The following is a 13,900-nucleotide window of genomic DNA, read 5'->3' as shown; positions in this document are numbered from 1 at the left end:
CGTGCGTAGAGGTATTAGCTGTTTGCGGTCTTAGAGCTGTGTTTTAACACCTTTAAAAGGCTCTTTAGCCTAAACATAGGGTGTTAAAACTGTTTTTGCCATCGTCCTAACTTCTCAGCACAGCCTTTTCTGAGCGTAGATGCGTCAGTGAAAGAATTAGTTTGTTCGCTTTTTGTTGTTGTTTTGTTGTTGGGTTGTTTTTTTTCCTAGCTTGTCCTGTGAGGAAATATAAACGTTGATCTTTTTGTAGCATGCTAGGCATATAGTAGAAATTCTGATGATTAAGCCTTTTTTGAGGATATACTCTTCTTGAGGAGACTTTCAAGAGACTGTATAACCTTTTTGAAGGAAAAAGGCAGTGTCAGTCTCCTGTGAAGCTGGGGAAAATCTTGATAGTTATTTCATTTGCACGTGTTTGTATTTTATGTGTGTGTGTGTGTATCATGTAAGATAAAATACGTAAGTGAAGTGCTACTAATTCTTTTGGGTTTTTTGGGGTGTTTTTTTTTTTTTTTTGTTGGGGGGATGTGTGTTTTGTTTTCGGGGGGGGGTAGTTTTTTGGGTTTTGGTTTTTTTGTTTGGGTTTTTTTTCTTTAGGGAGGGTATTGTTGGGTTTTCCTGATTTCCATTGTGGTAAAACGACACCAGTGCCTGGTTTTGGGCACTGATATACACAAGTGGCACGTTTTGGCTACCTGGGCTTCCCTGGGAGTTACTGGGCCCTGCAGGATTTAATTTGCATGTGTCATCATCCAGCATCTGGATGTTCGCGGCAAGACAGGGGTCAGAACTAGTTTAACAACAGAGAAAAGATTTAGGTCCCTTCCCAGCCTATGCAGAACTCTTTACATTGCTCCATTTTTGTTAACTTCTGAAAATAAACCCACCTGAGATTGTTAAAACCAGTGTGGATTCTCAGGAGGAGGCAGCGGAAGGCATGCTGACATAGGCCAGCTATGGGCATTTTGGTCACAGTACTGGTTTTACTCACTCGTTTGAGTGACATGGTGTTCTAAATGTAATATTTTCACCAGTGTTTTCTCACAGAGGTGAGAGCAGGAAAAAGAAATGCTAACATGAATATTGTTTGTTTCATCAGCTTTAATGGGACTTTTAAATGTCACCTGTTTCTAAATTATGATTTTTCTGAGGTGTTCTAACCGTGGTTAACAAGAAACAAAACCCTTGTTTGCCTGTTAAAGTCAGTTTTAGTAAAATAAGCTTAGAGCTGCACCATCTTTCTCTTGTTAGGTAGCTCTCTAGGATGCAGAGGGAAAACCAGCAGACTCTGTTAAGTGTCATCTTTAACTTTTGATGTCAGTGTGATGTTGTATGCAGTTGTCAGTTTGGAGGATTTCTGAAATTAAGAGATATCCAGTGGTATTGCAGTCCATCAGGTAGGACAGAACACTGTAAAATCATAATAAGTGCACACTGTAACTCTTCCTCATTTTTTCTTCTGGTTCTTGGTCCTTGGTTATTTTATGTAAGTTAAGTGATGGAAACATGCACTAAAGAAAAGAAAAAAATCACCCTTGGGCCTTTGGCATTCATATTTGTGTGAAAGAGGATGTTCCAAGAAAAGACATCAGCCAATCACTTAAATGTAGTAACAACATCTACTGAAGATGGTGCTTTCCAAAAAAAAGCCCATAGTGCAAGAATCCTTAGCCCAGAAGAAGCTGAGAGACTAGAAAATGATCGGGTTTTGGTGTCTGAGTTCAAGCAACTAAAACTGGAGAAAGAAGCACAGAAGAACTGGGATCTATTTTACAAAAGAAACAGCACCAACTTCTTCAAAGACAGACATTGGACAACCAGAGAGTTTCAAGAGTTAAAAGCGTTTCGGGAGGTGAGATCTGTACACTTCCTCTGCAAAAGATGGGATTGATTATTTCCAAATTATTTAATCATACTTGTAACAAAGCCGTTAGGGTAAGAGCTGCCACTTGTTAAGTCTGCAGTGCCCTGTGTAGTTTCTCTTAATATCAAAGATACCTCCTCAGAATCAGATGCATCAGTTAAGTTTCAGTTTATAATTGACCCACACTGGATACTAAAAATGAAAGCTGGAATATTTGTTTTGTGTCCTAGATTGTCTCTCTGTGATGTAATGTTTTCAGATGCAAGTTGGTGCACTTCAGAAAGTGCATTTTGAAGAAAAGCATCCAGAATTACAGGCTAATTGCAAAACGTGTAGAGGAATGAAGCTGGGTTAATTAACATTGCTAATATACAACTGTGGGCTGGCTTATACAACTTATACAAGTGAGGTGGTGGGTTCGTTGATGTAGATAAAGTGCAGATGTGGCTGCTTCTGTTAAGTGGTTGGGCAGCCAATGAAGAGAGAGCAGCCGAGGAAGTGAGAGGAGAAAGAAGCAGAGAGAAGAGAGTAAGAATGCATGCACTGGATGAGGAGAGACTAGGAGAAGGTAGTAGAGGGACTGGCATGAAGAGTATGGTGGTATGAGATGGTAAAAGACCTTATTGCAGCTGGCTAGTTTGGAGAGTGCTGTGACAAATGTCATTAAGGGGAATAGCCCAATGCATCTGATATTCATTATAACTGAATGAAAGACAAGACAGAAATGGTACAACAGTATACTGATTACTTAAGGGGTAGATGAATAAAGAAATATTAATATTTTCTAAAAAAAATTTCTAAAAAAAATAATTTTGCAGAAATCAAGGTTTCTGGTCTGCAGTGTCAGATTATCCACCGGGTGCCTACTTTGGTTTTTGAATAAATGGTAATTAAAATTGATTATAGCTTTTAACATCCTTATTGAACAGTGTCTCTGCTCATATCACGAGGAAAAGAAAAATTATACGCTTTATCTTGGGTTTCTTCCTCCCCAGTTTGCAGATCAGAAACTGACCATTCTGGAAGCAGGCTGTGGGGTTGGGAACTGCTTGTTTCCACTCTTAGAAGATGATCTGAATATTTTTGCGTATGCCTGTGATTTCTCTCCTAGAGCTGTTGAGTATGTGAAGGTTGGTGTGATATTTAGAACTTTCTTTTGAAGTGTCTTTAGAAGCTTCTGAAATCACAAATAACTGGAACAACACACTTATCTTGCCTTCCTTTTCATAAGAAGGCTAGAATAGCTTTTGCCAAAAAATCAAGACTGCTCCATTTCAGTGGAGCTTCTATGCAAGAAGCCAAACCATTGCTCGAGGCCTAGTTTTTCAGTGTAGAATTGTAGCATTATGGTAATACATGTATATTATTTGAATGATTTGTGAAGACTGTGCTTTTTGAGAGCACTAATATGTGTCTGCTGACTGTGCAGTACAAGCAAAATTTGTTTGCTATGGAAGTTTGCCTTTGATATTTGTGGGGCAGAGGAAATCCTTGACAATAACTTTCATAGTGCTCTTTTCAAGGTTCTCCTTGGGAAGTTTGTAGCCTGATTAGAAATAGCTATGTTTATACTTATTCATAGGTAGGTTGTACTGCAGCCCGAAGTTAAGTCTGCCAGCAGGGCTGGTGGGGGACTTTGGGCTTTGAAAGTCTCCTAGTTTATTAATGTTGTAATCACAGGTAAATTTCTATGTACCTGTTATTTGAAAGCATTCTCTTGTGGCACATTTGTGACTGAGAACCACAAGACACATACTACATGTCTCATGGGAAAGATGGGAGGAAATACATGTGGCAAACAGGAGAGGACAGCAGGTCCCAGAGATGCCACAGCTGCACTGCAAGATGAGATTGGGCTGAGTGTGTATCCAGTGTTTTGGATGACTTGGTGGTGTCTGCCTCCACAGCTCTCACTTCTTTCCTGTCAAGACCACGTTTCCTTTTACCCAGCAAAACTGTGGGCTAGAACAGCCCAGCTGCAGCTTACGTGACATGAACCCAAATTGTTTACAGTCTACTTGTAGCTCAAGAGCTGTACCTCGATCACCTGGTAATACAGAATTTCTTTTAATAATATTTCAGTATTTTTTAAAGAGTAGAAGCATTGGTAAAACAGAAACGGTGTGTTTTCTGGACTGTCTTAATGCACATTCCTTCTCAAATGCCTAAAAAGAGACTATTCTAGTATGCAGTAAAGAATTTCTGGTTGCCTTAATTGCCAGTTGGAAGTTAATGTTCTTCTGCCACCATGTTTTGTGTTGCTCTACTGATTAGCTTCACATATTTTTTACTTTTTTGCAAAACCAAATGCTGCTAATTTTCAGCGGAAGCATACTCTTTTCATTTCCCTAGAAAAATGCCTTATACAGTACTGAAAGATGTAAAGTGTTCCAGTGTGATCTTACCAAAGATGATCTTCTAGAAAATATACCAGCAGATTCTGTGGATGTTGTCACACTTATATTTGTGCTTTCTGCCATTCATCCTGAAAAAATGCATCTTGTCTTGAAGAACATTTACAAGGTAAACCCAGCTGATTTTGCAGTCTTTAAAGCACTTTCCTTCTTTATAGCTTAAAAGTACAGTTTTTTTCTCAGAGAAAATAACCCCTGTTGTAATAGGTGATATTTAATACTGTATTCCATGTATGTATATAGTTAGTTCACCTAGTATACAGGACTAAAGTATGTTTTACAGTGGGGTTTTTTTCTGTCTTGGTATCATGATTTGGATTCTGGCCTAATGCATGTCATAAGCATAACAAAAAGGTGTTTTGAACCTATGACTTCAGCTTCTAAGTTGTATGCTACAAATAATGTTTATGGGTTGCAGAAATAGCTATGTTGAGAAGTTGTGAATGACAGTGAATCAAAATACACTTCCATAAGGTACAGGGACTTGCAGTTAGGATGTTATTGTTACTATTAAACACACTCGATATGTGGTGATTTAAAATGGGTTGTTCAGGGATCAACATTGATCTGGAGAGACTCATCTCCCTGGGCTGCCTTTGTTAGTTGGTAGACTAGGATAGGCCCATCCAGAGGGTGGTTTAAACAATCTGAATTGTGATTGTTCTGAATTTCCCTGAGATGTCATATATTGACTGCAGAGGGAAATAACCAACATATTTTTAAATTATGCTTATGTGTGCACTTGTGGTTTTGTACTATCAGATACCCTGTTTTATCATCAGTAGTTTGAAAAGGGAATGTTAGATTTTTTTTTTTTTCTGGTGTGTCTCCAGCTGTTTCCTAAAGTCAGGTTTGGCTCTTAGCTCATGCATGTGAAAAGACTAATTATTGTTTTCTCTGTGGAAGTGCCTGGCCCATTTAACTGGCTTGAAGGTTTCTGCACAAATTTACAAGTTTGTGCTCTAACACTTACAGCTGGTATTTGGTGAGGTAGGGAAGTTGCATGCATCAGATATCTAAAGTCAACATGGCCGGTGACCATGTATTTCTAAATTTTAAACTCTTTATGGCTTGTTTTCTTTATCAAAGAGCAATTAAAAAAAAAAACAACCAACACCCATTTTCCTGAAGTTGTTCCTTTTTTATTTCTTGTTATATTGCAACATTTTTTCTCACATGAACATTTCATTGTTAATCATTAAGCAAAATCAGATGCTAGACTTTATACTACCCAACAAAGAAAATGCCCTGTTACGACTTGATTTTTATTGTTGAACTGTGTAACTTCTTCTTTCTTCTGTATTTGAAGAGCATTGCAAAAAGCTTATTTAGCTGATCCGCACCCAAACACATGTCTTAGAACTATTGTAGTCTGTTGTTCACAAGGAAGCTTTTTTAAGAGTGGACAATCCAGTTTATGTGCAACCTTTTTTGTGGCACAGGAAGTTAATTCAATATGTATATCACTTTTGTATTGAATGTGTTAAGAATACCTTGTCTTAGTTATATGTGTATGTTTCTGTATGTGTATACAAATAAATGTATCTCTAAATGGCTAAATCCATTTACCTTATTAAAGCAGATATATATTATGTGACAGGTATTAAAACCAGGCAAGTGTGTCTTGTTCAGAGACTATGGACTGTATGATCATGCAATGCTCAGGTTTAAATCTGGCAGCAAACTTGGAGAAAATTTTTATGTTAGACAAGATGGGACAAGATCGTATTTTTTTACTGAAGGTAAGACATTCTGTAGAGTGCTTTCTTTTCTGTGAATCTTCTGTTTAAACTTGATTCAGGGAATTGCCAACGTGCCCATGGAAGTTTTGTTTTATAAAGATGAACTGTTAAATCTTGGTGTACTTCCTTTGCTATTGTTTTTGGGAGGAAGAGGGGATTTAGACTGGCAGGACTTTTTGGAGCACTTCCGTGTTTACAGGCTGCTTGTCTGTGCTATAATGTGCCAAGAGCAGCAGTTTCTGAATTTGCTGAATTTCATTCAGATTTGTTATCTAAGGGAAAAATACTGGTGTTCATTAACATAATGTATTATTTTTGTGAAGCTACTAAGCAGTTATCTTGCCATCATTCTTTTTGCAAGGCTATTTCTGGTGTGCAAGATGAGGTCTTTGAAGAAGTGAATGACTTTTAAAGCAGAACCATGACTGTGGTGCTGAGAAGCTTGTGCACAAATCCTGCTGAGATAGCACTAACTAGCTGTGGTCACTCTGTCTTCTGTTTTTTTTAGTACAGATAATGTAAAAAATATTTCCATGTGATACAGTATTTAAACAGTTTTTTGTTCAGTGCTTGTAATGCTTTAGGAAGGAAAGTGATTATTGCAGTTTACTGGTGAAGAATTTGAAGCACAGAGACATGAAGGAATTTGCTTAGACTCTCACAATAAGTTGGAATTATAGCTTGTCTTCTAACTCCCAATTCCGTATGCTCAACTTTAGTGAGCTGTTATTTCCCCCTATCAATTATAGGGCATTATATAATAAAAGCTGTGTGTTTATTTCTGTTGGGCTCTTTGTTCTTAGTCTAAAGCAAAATACGGCCACTGAAGAGACCAGTTTGGAGCCAAGTAAATGTTATTCATTTTTTATGACATAACTTATTTCCTAATTGCTTCTGATATATAAAACCCATTAATCTTGTCTGAGCTCTCCTATTCTTTATAGGACAATGATGAAATCTAAGATAATACAGGCTGTGCTACAGCTTCATTGAAGCATTTCTAGAACTGTTATTTGTTGAGTGGTTTTTAGTTCTGTTTAAACAGTTCACTCTTACAAAGAGAATGGATGCTAAAGGGCATAAATAAGACTGACCTAGCTGTGGAATTTTAAACCCCATTTTTATTGCGTGTTAGAATTGTTTCTGACAGAGAAATTCCTTGCTAGTGTGTTTGTTTGGTTTGGGGGAAGAACTGAGGTAAGGAGGAGGAAGAGGAAAGAAGGAGAAAAAACAAAATTTTTCATATATTGCTCATGTTAGCATTTGTTTTTTCTTGGGCTGTTCTGTGACTGTCTTGTAGACCACCTCTGCTCCTATTTTTAATTGTTATGATGTCATTCATCTCATTGATTTTCATATGAAAATTGTTTAATTCTTGAGAATTCTTTTGTTACTAGAAACATGATTCCCATCATTTCCACACAGTTTGCAACCTATACTATTTACCATTTGTTTAGCACTACACTGGTACACCAAGTAGTTGCTGCATGGGATGATCTGAATGATGCTTATTTACAGTATGTCTGGCCTCAGATAACACTGAGCATCTTCCATGGAGGGGAAAAAAAATAAATTCTTCCACTGTTTAAAACCATTTTTTAATCATGGTTGTACTTTTGTGTTATGAAAAATGTGAAACTTCCTCTTAAGGAGATTTCAATAGGTTCACAATTAAGTGCTGTTTATTTATATTTCATTGATGTAGGTCCCCCATTTTACATGCACACACTATATTTACAACCAGTATGCGTGGCTTCATGATGGGCTTAGATTGATGTAAGTCTGTACCACCACCAAAGTGGGTGGTCTCTTTCCTCAACACACCATCTCTTCTAGTGCTGCAGTTCCTGTACCCACATGATCACCTGTTTCATTGAGCTGATTCCCCTGAGTAGTGAAAAAATGGCATGTCTTTGTTTTCTATGAAGTAGCTCAAGTTTAGAATGTCTTAAATTTGTTGTGAAATTATCACTTGAGTAAATGAAACAAAGTGCAAAAAAGGAAAAGTGATGATTTCTAATTAACATGACAAGTCCATAGCATGAATAGCCCTCTCTGCTGCATGAGTCACCCTGTTTGTGAGGTACTTCTGTCTTCCCTAACGGAGATATGCTTTGAGTAAGATTGTTTCATTTGTGGAAAATACTTTCAGTCCGACTTAGTGGAAGCTTGGTACCACCATATCTACTTCACCATTTCATCCATTTTCCTGTTGAGCAATGGCATGTGACTGTCTGGTAACGTAGGGTGGTATTCTTCCTCAAGCAGAGATGGGTCTACAAGGCTGAATTGCCTTTGAAATATTTGAAATAAATGATATATTCAGCTAGCAAAGGTCAGCTGCACAAAGTGAAAATGCACTGGTGTCAGTCACAAGGAGAATGACAAAGCTAAATATAAACAAGAGATGTGGCAAGTTTTGGAAACTAAATCAAGTAACTAGCTTAAGCCCTAGTTCTGCAAGCTGTTTTGCTTAGGTTGATGTTTCTAAAGGAGGTCTGTATTGATTTTTATTCAGCAGTCTACTGCATATAGAACAGCTTGAAATCTGAAGGCCTGTGTGATTTACATGTGTAACACATAAGAACATATGCTTATATAAATGCTGACTAGTGTTTTAAAAATAGTTTAAACATAACATTTAATCTTATTTTTTAAAAAATTCTCTTCCAGAATTTTTGTCTCAGCTTTTCAAGTCTGAGGGATATGAACAAGTGGTCAATGAATATGTGCAGCGAGAAACTGTGAATAGGAAAGAAGACTTGCGTATTCCAAGAGTTTTTCTTCAAAGCAAATTTCAAAAGCCTTTCAGTAAGACATAAATTCTTGCTGATTAGCAACAGCATTGCTTGTTTGAAATGGAAGCTAGCACATAGCGTTTCCCTCTGTGCTCACCTTTCTGGTAAACTAGAAATGACTGCATCCATTACCTCTTGTTGGTTTTCATCCTCTGATATGAAATATGAATGCTATATCCAATTCAAATTTAAGATGGTTTAGTGATGCAGGCAACCTGTTGGGTGTCTGTATTCCTGCTTCTAAAGTGAATCTGAAGTGTAGCATTGTTGGAGGATCAGGTTATGCTAAATATGGTTAATTTTCAGCAGTAGTTTTCATTACTTATTATCATCGTTATTATTTCCATTTTAATTAAAATCTATATTTTAAATGTTTCCTGTGTTTCCTATCACTTCAGGTTTTTGTGGCCTGTTAAAGGTTGTGGTATTTCATCTGCTTTCAGTACTTGCAGGACTTTGGAGTATAATTTCTCAGATACAGGAATGAAGCAGACTCATGAGTGATGTAATGTAAACTTATTTGGTGTTTTAATAATGGTATCTTTTTAATGTGCTTATCATTTACATATGTAAAGAAATGTTTATATTCAAAATAAGATCATAATTTGTCTGATTTTATGCTTGAAAAAAGTTGTTAGAGGATGAGGTTGTATTTATCCCTAATTAATTTCAGATGTTCTTCATTTGATGAACAGAAATAGTTGAGGTTCCAATTTGGAGCTGAAATCAGTGAGTCAGAAGTGCTTTCTTCTATGTCATGTGTAGTCAGCTGCTGCTTTACTGAGCAGAGGCCTTAATTCTTTTCTAGCACACTCGGGACAGGTGTTGGTCTTTGCTGCTCCTATCACTTAAAAGCCACTGTACTGATGCTATGGCTTATAGCTTGCCATAGACTTAACTGCTGGAAGGAACTTTGTCCTTTCCTTTCAACAGCTCTGGCACTTGCACTGCAGAACCTGTTCTTTGTACTTGGATGGTATATTCCCAAAAACGTGCCTGGGTCTTTAACCTGCATTTGAACAGCTACTCTATACAGAGTAAGCTCAGAAGTATCTGGTGACTTGTGCAATGGGCTGTGCTGATCTTGTGTAATACACACAAGGTGCAACAAGGGAAACTCCAATAAAATACTAAGTGGTTTTTTACTTTTTCTGTGTAAGGGGAGGTCAGATACTGGGACAGGGCCCAGAGGGGTTGTGGAACCTCTGTCCTTGGAAATACTTAGAAATGGACTGGGCAAAGCATTGAACAACCTGTGGCTCTATTTGAAGGTGGCCCTGTTCTGAGTAGGGATTTCATCTCTTGCAGTATATATTAGTATGTGATTGACTCAGGCTGTCATTCCACTGGACTTGTGTGTTGCTACGTGACCCAGTCATATACATCTTTTGGGGACCAGAAGTTAGTGTTTGCCTTGGTTTATGGCAAACTAGCCATAAGATGTGATAATGATTATTTCCCACCCACCCCCCCGCCCCCAGCCCTCTTAACACTGTCTGTGTGCATGGAGGGAAAGGGGTAAATAGCATTTCCAGTATAAGGCCTAATGTTACAAAGTTAACCAGTCAGAATTTTTTCAACACATGGGAGCTGCCGGAGGTCTTACTCAGTTGATATGTTAATAAATAAATTTGCAGCAGAACATTGCTTTGTGTCAGGGCACCACAGCTTTTTTTGGTCTGATACCATGAGCCCCAAAGCTGGATTTATTGCATCATCAAACTTTGGCCTCAGAGGAAAAAGCGATTAAACCACACAATTCTTCTAATGACTCTTTGAGGAGGGTTATTATGTGACATCTCCTTTTTTTATGGAGAGTATTCCCAGAGATTTATGCATTGCTGACCCCTGCTGCGCAATCCATTAGCACTTTCTGCCATACTAGAAATAAATGTCTAGTAACATTTATAGTAAATGAAAAAATATGTAAAAAAGGGGTGTAACGATAGCATTATTCTAATCTGAGCAATCGCCTTTTTGTGGCTTTCTTCAGCAATTCTGCAATGACTGCATGTAGTCTGAGCTCTGTTGATTTTTAGCAGAGTTTGAACCCTGTAATGCCAAATGCCTTATAGGATTGGATGTTTGGTCCTTTTGGAGTATACAGCACAGAAATGAGACTGAAGGATTGCCTTGCATGTTAGCATATGCAAAGGCAAGTGCACTGAACTGGGCATCCCAAAAAGGGAATGAAATGTAGGTAAGTATTAAAAAATATTAATCAGAAGGGAGTCAACCCAACAGACTTAGCTGTGGACAGCCATTGACTTAATTTTTACGCTGAACTAACTGTTGCTGGAACAGTAATACATCTTTTTGTGGCAGGCTGTAGCTTCAGTGTTTCTGAGTATATCTACTTGAGGAACTACTGCCACTTCTTGTGTAGCAACACATTAAATGGAGAGCAGTATTTCTAATTTTTTTCTCATTCAGTCTCATTTCCAGTCAGACCTGGAAATTTTAGCGCCTGTCAGAAAGGCCTTCAGCTATAGTTGTCATACGGCAGATGTTCTTTTGAGATGAATGGTCAGAAAGCTTTATTTGGTCTCTGTGCCTCTGCTGCTGTGAACTCCTAATCGTTGCAAGTTTTTGTAACTTTGTAAGTTTGAGGAAGTTGAGTCAGCTTTAAGAAATCTTTGCCTCATCATGTGAGGCACAAAAACTGATGGGGTGCTTGTGGTTGTTTTATTGCCAAGTAAAGTGGATATACTTCTCCCCAATCCATTCAGCCTTTCCAAGCTCTTGTAAGCTTACCAGAAGTATCACATGCTAAGGATAACCGTACCTACTATCCTTACTTGAAGGACTGCCTTTGGGGAGATGTGGTAATCAGGGTAAATAGTGTCAAAAGGACTTGAAAAAAATATTTGTGCACTGAATCATGCTCACTTTGCATAAACAAGCTACTCTGCCGTGATTGTAATAAATACCTTGGTTATCCTTTGATTTAAGTTGTCCTCAATCAATGAGGACTGCTGAGACTGACTCAGTTGCCTGTGGAAGACCTTTCTTTTGTTTAAGCTCAACTAACTGCTTTAACTGGCAAGAATTAGTAGTAAGTTACTTCATGCCATCTCTCTGTTCTGAGCAATATTTAGAATAGAAGCAAGTAATTAATGAAGTAGCAAGACTAAGAAAACCCTATTGATTTATTTATTATTTTGTCATGTTTTGGTGTGCTTATGTTCTCTGAGGTTTAATAAAGTATGAATTCTGGTTAAACCTTTTCCTGCAGTTAGGGAATCCCAAATGTCACTTTCCAGTGTGGGATGATCTGATGTCTTCTACCGGGATTATGTTAATGGGCCAGCACCTCAGTGAGGACATGAGCAAGGTCTGTTGGCTATTTTAACCAAATTTACAGAAATATAATGCCTTTGAGTCTTCTAGTATTTTGTGTTCTTTACTGTTCTGTCATGTTTGGTTGATATTGTCTAATGTGTTTGGCAACAGGCTAAGACTAGACAGAAATCTGCGCATGCATTGTGCGTATACTGTAAGCATGGGTAAGCTTTCTTTCCTTAGGACTACTGAAAAAATCCATTTAAAGTAGTGGTTTAAAATCAGCAGGTTTTGTGTGGTTCATTTGATAGCTAAAAGACTATTTCTGTGCATCTTTCAGGTACCTGCAGGTTCCAAAGGCAGAATATTTAAGTAGTTGATACAACACTATCACCATGGTTGGTTGTGCATAATTTCTATGAAACAGTGTGCTTTAAAAGTAGGATCTAAAACTCTAGTATCTATAAGCATCATCAGCCAACTGCAAAACATGCAGCCTTGGTCTCATAGGAGAAAACTGGTATATGTGCTTTTTTTCTTTTCTTGATCTTGATATAGTGTGTATACATCTGAATATATTGAGAGATACAAGTTACCGATTAGGAAATGTTTTACTGGAAAAGTTATTTGGAAAAAAAAAAATATTTGGAGAGGATATCAATGTTGAGCATCAATATGGGAAGGAAAAAAGGTAATACTGTGTTTAAGCTTCTGGGAAAAAAGTTTTCTGAGCCTCAGAGGTAAGTGATGACGTGCAATTAAATGAGTTGTTCATCTAAAAGGTGAAATTTTGGGAATGAAAGCCTGCAGCTTCCAAAACTAGGCTGAAGTTGCAGGCAGTCAGAAAGGCAGCATCTAATTGTGTGTGATATTAGTAATACACACAAGACTATCTGGGAAGCAGAATTTTGTATTGGAAAGGTAGTGTTAAGGTACAGTTAGTGAAAATAGGTGAGTCTTTGTTTATGGATTTTTACCTTCCATAGTGTAGCTATGATGAATTTTTCACTGGTTGTGCTTCTTGTTATTAGGAAAGACTGTGAGCCATTGCAAACATTTGGGAGCAAACATTTACTAGTTATACATTCTGCAGAATGGCCCTTGGGTGCAGTAGGTTCAGGATACGAGTATGTTTGCACTCTGTATTTGTAATCTGAGTTCATTTATTAGAACAAAGGCAGATGGTGAGCCTACACAGTGGGGAGGCACACAGAGGATTGCTTGCAAAGATAAAAGCTATTAGCCAGGTAAGATGTTCCATTAGAGAACCTTTTTCATTCCAGCTTCCCAGGCTGATGTGCACCATTCATTGTGTTTGCAGTGGGGAGAAAATACTGCTGCTGTGAAACCGGGGAAGACAAGGGCACAAGCAAAAGATTATGTGATTCTTCCAAACGACTAGTGATTTGGTGTACTTTGACTTTAAGTGATTCTGTTTGGGAACATTTACCTGCTTTTTCAGTAAGACTTAGGTCTCTTCCTTGGAAAGTTCAGTTGCTTTTGAAGGTCTTTACCGAGGACAGAGGTGTAACCAATGCATGCTTGTAGAATATATGAAGTGAAAGATTTGGAAAGGCATCTGTGTGACTGAAAATATAAATCCAGGTTTGTTTGTCTCCCTTGACTTGTAAGAAGCTTTATACCTCACTGTCACTTCAGTGCTTTTTCAGGGTTTCTATTCTGGGGTATCTGTGCTGTCTTGTCTTTATTTAAGCTAGATGTGCCATATCAACTCCTTAGCTTAGGATTCTGATGCCTGTAGTATCTAGAAAACTTAGAATGCAAACAACAGGGTAGTTT

General features: G+C 37.8%; 1 protein-coding gene across 6 annotated transcripts in view; it reads left to right on the top strand.

Annotated features, from left to right (window-relative positions):
• Positions 1-18: 18 nt before the first annotated feature.
• Positions 19-13,900, top strand: part of METTL6 (methyltransferase 6, tRNA N3-cytidine) — a 52,962-nt gene continuing 39,080 nt past the window's right edge. For all 6 annotated transcript variants that reach the window (XM_080387308.1, XM_080387305.1, XM_080387309.1 and 3 more), the window contains exons 1-6: positions 19-1,397; positions 1,492-1,852; positions 2,860-2,994; positions 4,217-4,387; positions 5,879-6,020; positions 8,694-8,831. In XM_080387308.1, the coding sequence (XP_080243434.1) occupies positions 1,571-1,852; positions 2,860-2,994; positions 4,217-4,387; positions 5,879-6,020; positions 8,694-8,831 (868 nt within the window). In that variant the 5' untranslated portion in view covers positions 19-1,397; positions 1,492-1,570. The remainder of the gene's footprint in view (positions 1,398-1,491; positions 1,853-2,859; positions 2,995-4,216; positions 4,388-5,878; positions 6,021-8,693; positions 8,832-13,900) is intronic.

Source organism: Falco punctatus (genome assembly GCF_963210335.1).
Source record: "Falco punctatus genome assembly, chromosome: 4".
Taxonomy (NCBI): Eukaryota; Metazoa; Chordata; class Aves; order Falconiformes; family Falconidae; genus Falco; species Falco punctatus.
Note: the sequence above shows the minus strand (reverse complement) of the source record. Positions and strands in the feature narration are given on the sequence as shown.